General features: G+C 34.9%; 1 protein-coding gene across 7 annotated transcripts in view; it reads left to right on the forward strand.

Annotated features, from left to right (window-relative positions):
* Positions 1-14,882, forward strand: part of PCDH7 (protocadherin 7) — a 422,251-nt gene that overhangs the window by 216,805 nt on the left and 190,564 nt on the right. For 2 of the 7 annotated variants that reach the window (XM_060655277.3, XM_060655276.3), the window contains exon 3: positions 1,744-1,839. The exons of the other annotated variants lie outside the window; for them this stretch is intronic. In XM_060655277.3, coding sequence (XP_060511260.1) covers positions 1,744-1,832 — 89 coding nt within the window. In that variant the 3' untranslated portion in view covers positions 1,833-1,839. The remainder of the gene's footprint in view (positions 1-1,743; positions 1,840-14,882) is intronic. 7 annotated transcript variants of the gene reach the window in all.

Here is a 14,882-nt window from a genome sequence, read left to right on the forward strand (position 1 = left end):
ATTAAATACAAAATTTGAAGATTATGAGAAAAAACAAAGCTATAAAATATGTGTAAACCTATCAGATACAAATTAAATTGCCTACTTTGAGGTTTTCTTTTCTTCTTTTTTTTTTTTATTTCAACAGGCCTAGACTGCATATGCCTTCAGAATTCTTTGATGCTAATCTCTCATGATAACCAATTAGTTTCTAAATTTCTCAATTCAAGGGCTGACTAATACTGTTGCCTAATCATTAGGTGGGTCATGTTACTTTAAAAAAAGACATGATGGCTAATAGTAAGCAGTGTGTCAAGAATCAGAGGAATTGAGAAATTGGAAAATTTGGAGACACCCTGTCTAAACAAGATTAAGATAAAACCAAAAGGATTATCATGCTTCTAACCCCTCAGATCTTTGTGATAGCTGCATTCCTAAATGTCAGGATTAAAGGATAGAATCACATTCAGAGTGCAGACATGTATTCATGACAATCCCTGTCTTTAAACAAAAATTCAAGAATGTCCCAACCCGTCCATAATACACTAAGAAACGTATTGGGGTGAGGAGTCAATTGTTTTTTTTCACAAAAAAAAATTAATTCCCTCCTATTTTTCATTTTCTACAATATTTTTCTTTTCTGTTTTACTATTTTTTTTTTAATTTGGAATTCAAATTTTAGAGGAGCCTTGATTCGCCACAAAACTGAGAAAAAGGTACAGAGATTTCCCAGATACCACCCCCCTTCCACACATGCACAGCTTCCTCTGTTATCAACAACCCCACCACAGTGGAATACCCCTTATTTTCTTCATAAAACTGTGCATATCTTTTTACAAGTTGATTTCCACTTTGTATAAAAATGTCTCTAAATAGCATAAAACAATTACTTTTCATAGGTAGCGTGTATCTAAATACAAACCTACAAAACTAAAGATTAAAAATAAATACAAAGAACAAAATCGAGTAGCAGTGTTTGGTTTTCAGGTGTGGTATGATCTCATATATTGGTATATGAAAACAATCACTATTAAAACCCAACTTGTTTACCATTATCAACTGTTTTTAAACATTTCCATTTTGCTTCTTTTTATATAACTCATATATTTACTTTTCAAAATGTACATATGATCAAGATTAAATCATGTCTACAACATATAATTAGAACGTAAGCCTTTTTTTAATAAGTTTTATTAGTTACACCTCTTGCAGTACATAGGAATTCTAAGTTTAATTCTTTTTTATTAAATTCTTTTTTATTAACTTAACCAATTGAAGTTGTTTTGATATCAGAACTACATCCCCTTAGGAGAATGTAAGAAAGAAAGTTGGTTGGGAGCCAGTTATGTACCAATTGGGTAGAGGCAGAATGAGGAGATGATAATGACCCTACTGTGTGTTGGAAAAATACGTATATGTTTGATATTGTTTATCTTATATAGTTTTTTTTTTCTTAAACCTGGTGTAAAGAAAATCTATACCCAAATATCAAAGTGAGAATAAGATAGTACTATTATGGGTAGTAGCTCCCCATGTCCCTAGACTTGGAAGATTTTGGTCGTAAGAATGTGCCCATTGACAACGTTCAATATACCTAATTTGCACAAGTGATTCTTGAAATTCGTCTAGATTTTAAGAAAGGAGAGAAAGGAAACGAAATCAGAGTTTTTGGAAATTGTTTTATTGGCCAGGTCTATGGATGGACACCATTGTGTAGGGACTGCTGATTTTCCCTTTACATATTTCCCCATCTCCCTTCCCCAGGTGTTGCTGCCATCACTACCTTTCCCTTCCTCCCCTTTCCTCATGGCAAGACGCATGGAAGAAGAGTGCTGTTAAGGCCTCTCCATTAAGCAACAGGTATGGCGGTTCTCATGAAGCAGTGAAGCTGCCCCTCTCTGCGTTCTCCATTCATAGTGTCTCTCTTACATTTAGAAGACGCAAGTATACACCACACCGAGTCTACTGATGTGGGAGAGTTGTTCGCCCTAACTCTGTATTTGCACATTTCGGCATGCTATGCATTTCAGAATTCCCTGCGCAGTTAGAGGTTTTGTTTTGTTTCGTTTTTTAATGAAAAGACTATGGAAGAATTAATGATACAATTGTTGGAAAAACGTGTGATGCGGGTTCCTCAGCTCGTTATGTAGGAAAGAAATGGAACTTGTATGTTTATGCCACTTTCAGCCTTACACGAACAATATATATATATACACACACACACACACACACACACACACACACATATATATATATATATATATACACACACACATATATATAGCATACCTCTGAAAACTATACTATACAATGAGAATGCTTTGGTGAATTTTTACTCATAATTCAATTATTTTCACATTTGGATTTTCAAAAGCATGGCACAAATTGTATGCACATTAATTATGCTTACTCACTTGGTTCTAGAAAATTAGGTATAAACTAGTTCAAACAAACCTAAATGACCCACAAAGCTTTGGTATTCAGATGTGAGAGCCAAATGTATTCTCATTGCTTTCCGCAGAACTTTTTTTTTTTTTTTTTGTCAACTCAGCTGGTGGCATTTGAGGGAGCTGAAGGGGACTGTTTCCTTCACCAGTCCCAAGATCGCCTCTGTTCAGGCTGCTACATTTTGAAAGGAGCTAGGTCCCTTAGGGCTCAAACTCCAGCAGAGTCATAACCTATAAAACATAAACCCTTAGTCATCACAGGAAAACGCCCACCTTCTTGATTTCCTTTTTCACTGGAAGAACTGGTCCTTCTAGCTCCTGCAGGGGCTTGTTTTGAGGATGTGTCAGGTGCTGCATTACACCCTGACTCTATGGGGATGTGACTAGAACACTACCCCGAGGGTAGGAAAATTATTGGCAGATGCTTTAAAACAGTAAGTGTGTCTATAGGTGTGCATGTGGGTGGCAGCCTTATTTGTGATATTCTTTAAAGTGGTAGCATAGTTAAGACTTGTTTGTGTCAGTAAACAGAGTAACCATTTTGATTTACATGCATTTTCGCCGATGCAACCATTAGTCATTGAAGGCTGAACCATTAATCTTCATTCAGGAACATACGGCCTCTTATCTGACAAAACTCTGAAATCATTGGTTGTCTTTTGTGATCTTATTTCTGCACATGGATGTTATCTCTCATGTCCACCAGCCTTCACATAACTGGGTCTCTCCATCTGGAGGGCCCTTCAAGCCCAGCTTTGTTTGGAAAGCTCCAACAATAATAGCAGACATGTAATGAGAGTTTAATAGGTGTCAGGAACCACATTAATGAGCTTAATCTCCATTTTCTTAATACAAACGAGCATAGATTTAGACATTATTATCATCATCCAAATTCAGTGGGGGAAAAAAAATGAGACTTGGAGAAATCTAAGGTGGCAGGGTCACTGGTCACTCAGAATTGGCTAAAGAGGGATTTGCCTTCTGTAATTTCTCCTGATTCTTCCTAAGCAAAGTTGGGACTCTGAGTTATGCTCACTTCTGAGTTACTGGAGGACAATGATTTCATCTTATGTTTCAAGAATTCTTCTATGTCCCAGTGTTTGATACCCAAAATGTATCGGGCAAATGAGTGAATGTTTACAAAACAGTCATCTGTTTTTTTTTTTTTTTTTTAACCTGCATATGGACCCTTCCCCACATCCATACTTCCCTCCACTTTTTTTTTTGTTCCCCTTAGTGTTTGCTTCTTGACCATTACTAACTTCACAGATTAGTCAATATACGAGTAATATAGCATACAAAATAATTCATTGTTTTCTTCTAAATATGGGACCTATAATTAAAAACTAAATAATTGTAAAACAATTACAAATGCAGAAAAAGGCTAATTTAAATTTTATAAAATTTCCCAATTCTAATGTTAAGAAAAGTAGTGCAGGTATACTTGTATCTCATATAGAAAGAAGAACATTCAAGTAACATATTCTAAGGTTTTGAGGAAAACTAACCAGAGAAATTCTTTTTTACATTATAGGAAATAAAGGAAATGTACACCATATAGGAAAGAGTCTTATCAGTTTATAAGAAAAGAAAGGAAAAGAAAAGAAAAGAAAATAGAAAAGAAAAGAAAAGAAAAGAAAAGAAAAGAAAAGATGGAGATTAAAATATAGATGAGATTAACAGGATTAACCAAAAAGGGGAAAAAAAAAAAAACAAAACAACTTTTTTGAGAAAGAAGAAACCAAAAGATTCTGGAAAAATGAAAAAAATGGAAAAGCAATAAAAGATTGAAGGAAATATATCGTTGAAAACCACAGACATTGAGAAGACTTTAAAAAAATATATGAAATAAAACTTGGAGGGAAAACAAAATCAATGCAGGAAGAAAAAAGAACTTTATTTATGAATTTGTGTTTCCTTTATTCTTAGAAAATCCTTTGAGGTAAAAGTGCTGGAAAGAAAAAGAACAAGTTAAGACATGTTGATTTGTGAACACTGTATATTTCTAGGACTTTTTCTGTGGGAATAGTATTTTGAGAGCAAGATAAGGGTTTAAGCATTAACTTGGAGTATTTAGAACTAAAAAGATTGTGCCTGGAGAATACACTTGAGCCAAGGCTTGAAGGAAAAATTAGAATACAAATCAAAATATCCCTCCTCACCATACTGTCAAGATAACTCTAGAATTAATCAATATATTAGCTCTTTGAATATAGGCATAATTTCCTTCCTTCCTTTGTTCCTTCATTCTTTCTCCCTCCCACTTTCTTTTTTTCTCTTTCTTTTGTTCTTTCTTCCTTCCTTCCTTCCTTCCTTCCTTTCTTTCGTGGAGTGCCCAACACACAATCAGTGTTTGTTGAATTAGTCATGGAATTTTGAGAGAGATTATGGTCAACCAATCTAGACTTAAATCGTGCATGCCTCCCATAACACCATTACAAGAAAGACTCATTTCTGCTTGAATAATTTCGGTGACACAAAATCCAGAGGTAACTCATTCTGTTTTGGTACATCTTTAATTCTTGACTTTCTTCTTATATTGAGCCAAAATCTGTCTTCCTGTAACTTGAATCCATTTATCCTGGGTTTTCTCCTTGGGAAAACACATAATAAGTTCGGTTCCTTTTCCAAATGAAAGTACTTCCAAGACGTAAATTCAGACAGACCCTCCATCATAATGTCCACATGTATAGTGTGTCTGTATATATTATTTGCTAGGTTACAGCCCAAGTTTTGTAATTGCCTTGTGCCGTTTGGTTGTAAATCCTTTTAGCATTCATTTACTGCACAAATGCTCTTTTATAAAAGAAGGAATGCAGGATGGGTTCCCACAGTTTATATTCTCATATTTGGTCGATTGGAAGAATTTAGAAAATCCATTTGAATACCTTCAGGAGAAAAACAGGAGGTTTAAAACTGCATAGGGCTTTGATCTGAATTTTTACATTAATAAAGGTGCGGTTTGGATACTATATTGTACAGTAAAAAATAACATAAATATCACCATGTATAAAAGGGCTGCAAAAAGATAAAGAAATGAATTAATACGTAAAAAATAACATTTGATGAAGGTAAAAGAATTTTCAGTCTTAACGTTTTATTTTTAATTGAATACCTATTTTGGTTTGGTTGATGCCTGAGATGGATCTTTCCCTAAAAGCCCATTCACCATTCTAACAAATTTGGCACTAAAAAAGAATATCCTTAAGTGGATAATGATATTAGCGGATCAGTGGAAGTAAAAGACAAACAAAACAAAATCAAGACAAAACAAAACCCATTTTTCTCGATGAAATTACTGACTTTAATGACTAATAATATGTGCTAACATGTAATAATATGTTACACAGAGGTCAAAGTAGAAAAAAATAAGATTGAAAGTTATTTAAAGGATTCTCTGTCAGATATGGACTTTCCCTAATAAAAGTTACAGCAAAGTAAAATTTCATTTATGTGAAGTGTTCCTTAATGCCAAATTTCTGTCAATGTCCCTTGGTGAGTTCTATTTATGAATAGATTATGGCACTCTCTCAGAGGCCCTGCACATCTGACTTTCAATGAGTGCCTACATAGAATATATGGCCTTTTCTAGAACCTGGAAATTTAATTAATTTGCTGGCAGGGAATACTTTTTTATGCCACATGGCTTTTCCCTGACCCTACCCAAGATTTCCATTTTCAAATGTGCTTCATATATTATGAACCTATATAATCTTAATGAACATTTTCCATATGGTAATTGTAATGTTTGACTTTATATTCTTGAAAGCTCCAATGCCTACATAAATTCTTTCTCTTTAATACTAAATGTTGCTTTGTCAATTGTGTGAATATATGTCCCTCATTCCGCTTTTCTTAGATTCAATTCTGAAGGCAATATCCTTCAGTTATTTGATTATATGTAAGGTTCTTAAGCAATATTCTCAAGAACAGATGACCTCTATCTGCTTTGTTTCTCACTGCTATTGAAGATGTGTTCTATTTGCAACATACCCAATTTAATATCTTTCACTCTGTCTTTTAGTATCTTAGAAAGAGGAGAGTAAAATGCAGGATACTTGGATTAATCACTTAACATCTCAAGACCTCATGTATTTCACTAAAATGTGGAATTTGACTAGCTCATTTTAAAAGTAACTTCCAACTTTTTACAGAACATGGAAGACTGGGAACTTTAGAAATTAGAGTTTTGTTCTAGATTTGCCAGTAAGCTATATTTCATTTCCCCAAGACACAGTGTCCTCATCTTTAAAATACAACAGCCAGTGATATCAGGGATATAATCTTTAGAGATAATATGTGTTGACTTACTTTTCTTTCTGGAGCTTTGTCTTGAAAATGATTCTGAGAATTGTGCTTTTAAAAATTGATGAATCCAAGGTGCCTGGGTGCCTCAGTCAGTTGAGCGTCCAAGTCTTGATTTCGGCTCAAGTCATGATCTCAGGGTCATAGGGGGGAGCCCTGCGTGAGGCTCCTCACTGAGAGTGGAGCCTACTTAAATTCTCTTCCTCTCTCTCTCTATCTCCCTCTGCCCTCTCCCTTGCTCGCATTCCCTTTCTGTATAAAATTAAAAAAAAAAAAAAAAAAAAAGGTGAATCCAAGAAAATGCTTGGTACTCTAAGGAAGATAAGGTGAGGAAAAGGACCGCCATCTGAGATATTTGGAGGACTTTAATGCAAAAGAGACACAAAAGGTTGAACTCAATCTTGTGATTATTGAGGGCAGAAAGAATGCCAGTAGACTTAACTAGGAGAAAATTGCTTCCATAAAGGTGAAATTTATTGCCTTATGAAATGTTAATAAAATCTGCTTCATAGAATAGTCTGTGTTCTGAAATCTGTATCACTAAAGATGTTGAAACTCAGGTTGCATGGTTAACTTCTCAAAGCATTATTAAAGGAACTCATTCATAAGACAGCAAGTTAGACAAAATGAATTCCAGTGCTAATGGTCTGTGATTACATGGTAATTGTCAGACATAATAATAGTGATAATTCTGACTGGAATTTGGTAACATAAGTCTCAAAGATTTCATTGGAATTTGTGATTGAGAATTTTTAATACAAGTCATTGTAATTTTGAGACAATGCTGTAGTGCTCTAAAGTGCTTTTATCCTACCGATGCTATTGTTCTGGAGAAAAAGTCACTAATTTTTTATTTGTGGAGCCATCGCTTCTTTTGTATCTGGAGACTTTACCTTCTATCCTCACTGCAAATGCTCTTTCTCTATTGCAATGTAACTGACTATGAGAGCCATTGTGATAAAGACGAATAGAAAAACTAACTTCATGATTGATTGTCTTCAATTTTATTAAGGCGTGGAACATAAAGCATTCATATAGAAACCTGAATTATTTTATCTGCAAGAGATTATGAAAATTCCTCGTTTTGAAATCCGGTTAAGAAAAAAAAAATGCGTAACTTCTCAAGGTCATACGGTTAGTGAGCGAGCTATGATCCAGATTTCCCCGAATCCCAGTATGGAGGCAACAAAATTTATTGCAGTAGCTTGCTTAAAAGTATAGATCTTGGTGAGTTGACACTTTCTTTTGTGTCCTTAGATGCACTACTTATCTCGAATCAGCAGGATGAAATAGGAAAGCAAACACACAATTTTATTTATAAGATACAGAAAAACACTAGGTAGTGTAGCCTGCTGTGTTCCTGGAGGGACATGGAAGTTGGCATCCTTTTGTAAAGCTTGACATTACAAACATTCTTTGTAATCGACTAACAACTTTGGCCAGAAGTGAAACCAGTCAAAACTATATTCCAGCTTAAAGTCAGGAGCGGCATAATATGATCTTATCACCACTATTTTGTGGCTGGAGACACCACAGTATGCAACATCACCAGAGTTTATAGTCAATAAAGCAGATCGAGTTAACCAAAGATTTCCAATCATAAGCATTAATGACTCAACCATCATTATTTAAGCTTGCCTGTCCACTCTAATCAGGACAACAGGCATCAATTAAATAAATAGAACATCTGATTATAAAGAGAATTGTTAACACAAGCACATTAGCTGGTCGTAATAGGATATTAGCTAATTGGCAGGGGCAGGGGCAGGGGGATGTCCTTAGACGCCATAGTGCCTACTGCTCGGGATTTTAATTCTTTGCGAACTTTGTTGAGCATAGCAACATGATAAGCAAAAGTGTTTGAGTAATGAAGAAAATGCAGACAAATATTTTCAAAACAACAAAAACCATGTAGATCTAATTTTGAAATTGTGCCAATTTTGTGAGGTCATAGAAACCTTAATCGTTATGCTAAAGTTTTACAGATTTCTGTGTTTATAATGAAAGCAAAAAATGAGATTGGGAGGGCTAATGGTTTTACAGACGTGTTTTGGATTATTTAATTCAATGTTTATTTACAATAAGGATCATATTATCAGTGGCTTTTTTTCTTATTTCCGAACTGGCTATCAAAAAGGCTTCAAATTTGTGAATTAAACAGGTCCTGCTTAGTAAGTATATTTTAGGATATCCATAAGACATTTTTTTCCAGGAGACTCACGTTCTAATTGTATCATGGAAATCATCAGAATCGTAACTTTCAGCTCACTAATTTGCTTTTCTGCAAAGTCTGCTGGGTTGCAATAGGTTATGGGAGAATATCCAAATATTTTTGGCTTCAGCGGGAGTGAGAAGAGAAGCAGGAATCAAATAATTTGGTTGTGTTTTGCAACACTTGAAGAACTTAAAAAAAATCGTGATTACGCCTCAGATACTGAAATCATATGCTGCGCTGTGATAGGTAGAAGGTATTTCAATAGAAAGTAAAGAGAGAAGGAAATAGATTAAAATTCAGCAGAACAAGCTACATGTGCGTGGAAAGAATCGTAAGTGAAGGAGGAAGGAAACTCCTGGTAACCTGCCAGCCTTCTTTGATGGCTCCCTGGTTAACTTGGCAGATAGGCTCATTTTTACATTTCCAGAATATGTGAGTGTTATGTGAACATAACATCATATCAATCTATATCTATATCTTTATCTATATCTATATCTATATCATCTATATCTATATAATATAGAATCTTTATGACAATCCAGGTCGCCTTAATAGGGGTATCAGGATAGTATACATCACAAAAGAAATACATCCATGGATATTTAAAACTACAGTTCATTATTTTAGATTTAAAGAGTGATGAAAATTTAGAAAAGGAAATGTATTTTATGTAACAAAAGTCTTTTTTTAACAAACTTCTTTTATTTTATATATTTGTATTTAAACTCCAATTAGTTAACATACAGTGTAATAGTGGTTTCCAATGTACAACATAGTGGTTGGATGCTTTCTTAAAACACACAGTGCTCATCACAAGGGTACTCCTCAATCTCCATTGCCTATTTTACCCACCTTTCTCCCCTCTCCTCTCTTATAACCATCGGTTTCTTCTCTCTAGTTAAGAGTTTATTTCTTGTTTGTCCCCCTCTCTCTCTTTTATTTCCTTTGCTCATTTGTTTTGCTTCTTAAATACTACATATGAGTGAAATCATATGGTATTTGTCCTTCCCCGACTGACTGACTTCGCTTCACATAGGAGTTTCTAGCTCCATTCATGTCCCTGCAAATGGCAAGATGCCATTCTTTTTTAGGGCTGAGTAATATTCCATTTAATAAGCTTCTTTGCGTTTTCAGAAGAATTGGTTATAAGCTGTGAGGCAAAATATTTTCATGTATTTTTGGCCAAGCACTTTAAAGTTCTAATATTATTTTAACACAATAAATTAGTTCAATCAGGAAGTGAAATCGTTTACAACTGAATAAATGATTACGGGATTTCATAGGACTTTTAAAGAATATAGCATTTTTGTATGTTTTTTAAACCCGAATTTTACATTTATCTAATTTAATCAAGAGAAAGTTTAACGATAATTTTATATAACAAATGGTTGCTATCATTAACTAAGTGACTGGCAAAAGGTAATAATCAATTATCTTACTACCAATTTAAGAATGGATTTTTAAGAAAGAAAAAAGGACAATGAACAGATAAACCATGCAAATATTTTACTAAATATATAACAATGTACTTTTCCAAACATAGCTATATTTGCTGGCCATTTTATTTTAATGTAACCCTTAAGAGTGAACACTGCTTCCAAAAGATTTCAATGATTTAAATGCTGAGTAGAGCTTTTTAGGAGGTAAAAAAAAGCCTGCTTATTATTTCAAGAGTGTAGGGCTCTAGTGTGAGCATTAGATTACGAAGGTTAGATGGTTCAGTAAGTTTGGGAAAGTAAGAAGTCATCCACAATATGGTATAAATATCACTGACATTTTCCAAAGAGGCCATTATTCAGGCATTGCAGTGATGCTTTAATATACATTTCGCTTTTACCTCCAATTGCAGTTTATTTATGAGATTTGATAATAAGAAGGGCTATGTTTTTGAATTTTACTTGTAAATCGAAGGGCACTAGGAGGAGAAATTCAGTAACATGAAGTTATTTTTTTATGCCAAGGGTTTATTATAAATAACTGTGAGGTTTCAAAGTGGTTTTCTCTAAGGAAATATGTGATATATACAGCACCATTAGTAATTAAAATGATGAACTATTTTCAGGGCTCTCATACAGTCCAAATGTCACAGATATAAATTATTTTTTTTTATTGCACGAGTTACATCTTTAAAAGAAAGTTGAATTAGATATTATAACTGATCATTGCCTGAAAGTTTGGGGAAAAGAAAAAAAAAAACATACGTTTATTACTGTTAAGTGTTATGGAGTTTATGTTATGCCATTGATATAGTTTATATGAAAGCACGTGTCCTGTAGTTGTATGAATATTGTATTTATAAGGAAAATGTATATATTTATTCTTCCAGAAGTCTGATGGCGTTAAATAAATTTTCAAGTGTTTGTGGGTTACTTTAGTGCCTATGACCCTGGCACCTGAGGGTTTACTTTGTTGACAATGAAACTCTTAGACACTTGAGCTCCAAATGAAAGTTTAGTTTTTGTTTTTGTTTTTGTTTTATCTGAAATAGCTTACGGTGCTAAAAGTGTGTGCCTGCATCTATTTTAGTAAGTGTTTATTTATCTCATTTACTTTGAATTCATACTTGAGAGCTTCCATTTTATTTAGTGCAAGTTTTCAGTGAAAGGAGACATAGACGTAATCAATGAGTATGTGGCGGGCAGAGCAAAACCCTTGCACTGAATTGTCGTCTACTGAATTTTGGTGGACAGTCACTCTCCATGTTCTATTTCCCTGCTTGTAAAGTGATAACCTAGCAACATACATTAAGCTCCCAATAGTTCATGTGGGCATCATACAGATGGCTTGAGATAGAAAGGAAGAGGGGGAGGGAGGGGATAGATAAGAAGGGGAAAGAGAGGAAGGAAGGGAAGGAGGAAGGAAGGAAGGAAGGAAGGAAGGAAAGGGAAGGTGGGGGAGGGAAGGAAAGAGAAGGGGGAAGGGGGAAAAATTTCCTAGTGAAATTGACCCAAAAAGGGTCAATCCCCCAAGGCAATTTGGAGATGCTGCATCAAGTAGAAAGGGCATAGAAAATGCATATAATGGAATATTTTTCAGTTAACAAATGAATCTCTATATAGGTGGGCTTGAAGACATGCTTTTAAGAATGACGTGAAGAGTGAGAATTGACTGTGGCTAGGTCACGTGACAAGGCCCTGTGCACAATTCTAAGCCAGGCAGTTCATGAATAAGCAAACTGCTGCCCTGTAGCATTACTTCCTATTGCTAACTGTAGGTGGACCTTCTTTGGCATGGCCACCTCTTTTGGATGATCTTCTAGAGAACATCTAGAGTTCTCTAGATGAAAAAATCAGAGGACGAATTTCATTGTAAATGTTACAAGAACAATCCTTACACACATGATTGCTTATTTCTGGGTAAAAGAAAATGAATCATGTGTAGAAAGTGGTGGGCTGCAAATAATTTGCAAATATAGATAAACAGAAAAAAATGTAAGCATGAGACAGAAAATTAGATGAGAACAGTTAATTCTCAAATAGCCATTAATCAAAATGGCATTTATCTTTCTTTCATCTCGTTTTCTATCCTTGGATTTGTTGATGTTTTTGACGCAAACCAACTTTGGCGGCTAAGGGGGTCTCAGTTATATTCACGTGATTTTACACAATATAAAATGAGAAAATCACAGTCGGACCATAAATAAAACTGAAAATATCTCTTCTGAGTGGAGGAAAAGAGGAAAAATATGTTTAAAATATATTAATCTGAGTAAACTGAGTTCGCTCTCTTTTTAGGTATAAATTTTTTAAAGCTAGAGTTGATTCCATTAAAGAGGCGATTCAAATATAGGAATTAAGAAAAAAGAAGGCAAGTTGTGATTTGACATTGAAATGAAAATATATGGGTTTATAGGTCTTCTAGGTGGACTATTTTATCTTTCAACAGATCTTCTCTTGCCAACTGAATAGTCACTTATTTCTTTTATGGGACTATTTATAAAATATTTACTATAATCTTAATAGCACTTTTAAATTAATGTGTTTTCATTCATACTCTCTCTTACTCAAAAATGATTTAAAGGGCCTTATAGAATTGCACAATCTTAACAACTAGTCATAGTTTCATTATGATTTAAACATATCTAAGTCTACCAAAAGCACAGCCCTCTTTCCCCCCAATGTATATTTCTTATTTGAAAATGTCATCATGGTATTTGCTCCCCACCAAAGAGTGTGGCCACTGATATGTGCTGCACGTCTATAAAACTTATCTGTTAACAGAAGTCCATGGGGGAGGGGAAGAAAAAAAAAGAGGTTAGAGAGGGAGAGAGCCAAAGCATAAGAGACTCTTAAAAACAGAACAGACTGAGGGTTGATGGGGGGTAGGAGGGAGGGGAGGGTGGGCGATGGGTATTGAGGAGGGCACCTTTGGGGATGAGCACTGGGTGTTGTATGGAAACCAATTTGACAATAAATTTCATATTAAAAAATAAAAAAATAAAATAAAACTTATCTGTTGGTCTCCTTAGCAGATACTAAGATACTATCTCATTGGTTTTACTGCCATCTTTCTATTGCAGAAAGATTCAAACCAACTCACCTGTCGTAGTGGATATATGTAAGATGTCTGCTGCTACTTTGGCCAAACAGAACGTGCCTGGAGGGTGCTGTTGCAAAATTTGTCTCAGTGGCTTTAAAGCATTTCCTCTGACCTAACTAATCTCCCTCACTCACCTCTCTACCCACAAAGTAATCTGTTTTTCAGGGTTGGTAATCTGCTTCTTCCTTTCCTCAGTCAACACTCTCATTTATTCAGTGCCAGGGAAAACAGAATTCAGTTGAACAAATGCACATTGGTTTATGAACAAATCAAGTTGGTCTTAGAGGAAACAAATTATTTGAGTTCCTTCTTACATATGAAAGGCTATTGGGACTCTAAAACAGGGATATCTGCAGTTTAAATAAATGTTTAGTAAACACATGTCTCTCCAATTGGTAGAAATGGAAGAAGTATGACAAAATGAAGGGGAGATTTCTGACACTGGATTAATTATAGCACCAAAGATGTGTGCCAAGGCACATCAGCTAGACTTGTTCAGGTTATACAGCCCAAGTCATCATTTTCTTAAATTATTAGTCTTCAGGTTACTGAAAAACCTACAGGATGTGTGTGTGTGTGTGTGTGTGTGTGTGTGTGTGTGCATGCACATGTTGGTGCACTCATGCATGTACATGTTTCCAGCTGAGGTAGAAAAGTGGTTAAGTCATTCTCTGTAAGAGGGAGTAAGAGTCTTGAGATTGCATTGAGACTCTTGGCTTGATATCAGTATTTTTCTCAGTGGCTGTCCCACCTGTTCATTATTTCTGCTGAAGTGACAATAGCTTAGTTGGGCTTCCACCTTGAAGGTAATAAGCCTGCAGACCAAGTTGTATTATCGTCAGTGTTCTAATCAGCAAAGGTACTCTGACCGCCCACATGTCAGGTATTTACCAATCATGGGAAGTGGGGAAGTAGGGTATATTACTGCTGCTGTCAGGGTGAGAAACACAAAAGACGTCAGCCATTGGTCCACTACTGAAACCATCATATGAAACTCAAACTGTGGCTAATGGTAGCTATAATCAAGAAAATCTGATAGGGGCTGACTCACAGATTCCTCTGGCTTTCGATCTAAATCTAGTCAATCAAAAATAAGACTTCCAAGTATAAAATATCATGCCATATGTTGACTAAGCATACGTTTTGAGGCTTAAAAGTCATCGGTGATATCCTATTCCTTTCTAACTTTGCGGAGTTTCTTTTCTTGAATAAGATTACTTTCTTTTGTCAGTTTTTGTACATAAACTACCTATCAACATTTGAAATCCCTAAATGGTGAAGCTGTTTTCCCAGTTCTTGATCATTTAACACCAACTACCACATTTGCACTGTTACAATATAATAAGCCTTTACAAAAACAGTGGCAATTAATTTCATCAAACAATTAATAATAGTAC

Source organism: Panthera onca, chromosome B1, assembly GCF_046562875.1.
Source record: "Panthera onca isolate mPanOnc1 chromosome B1, mPanOnc1 haplotype 2, whole genome shotgun sequence".
NCBI lineage: Eukaryota > Metazoa > Chordata > Mammalia > Carnivora > Felidae > Panthera > Panthera onca.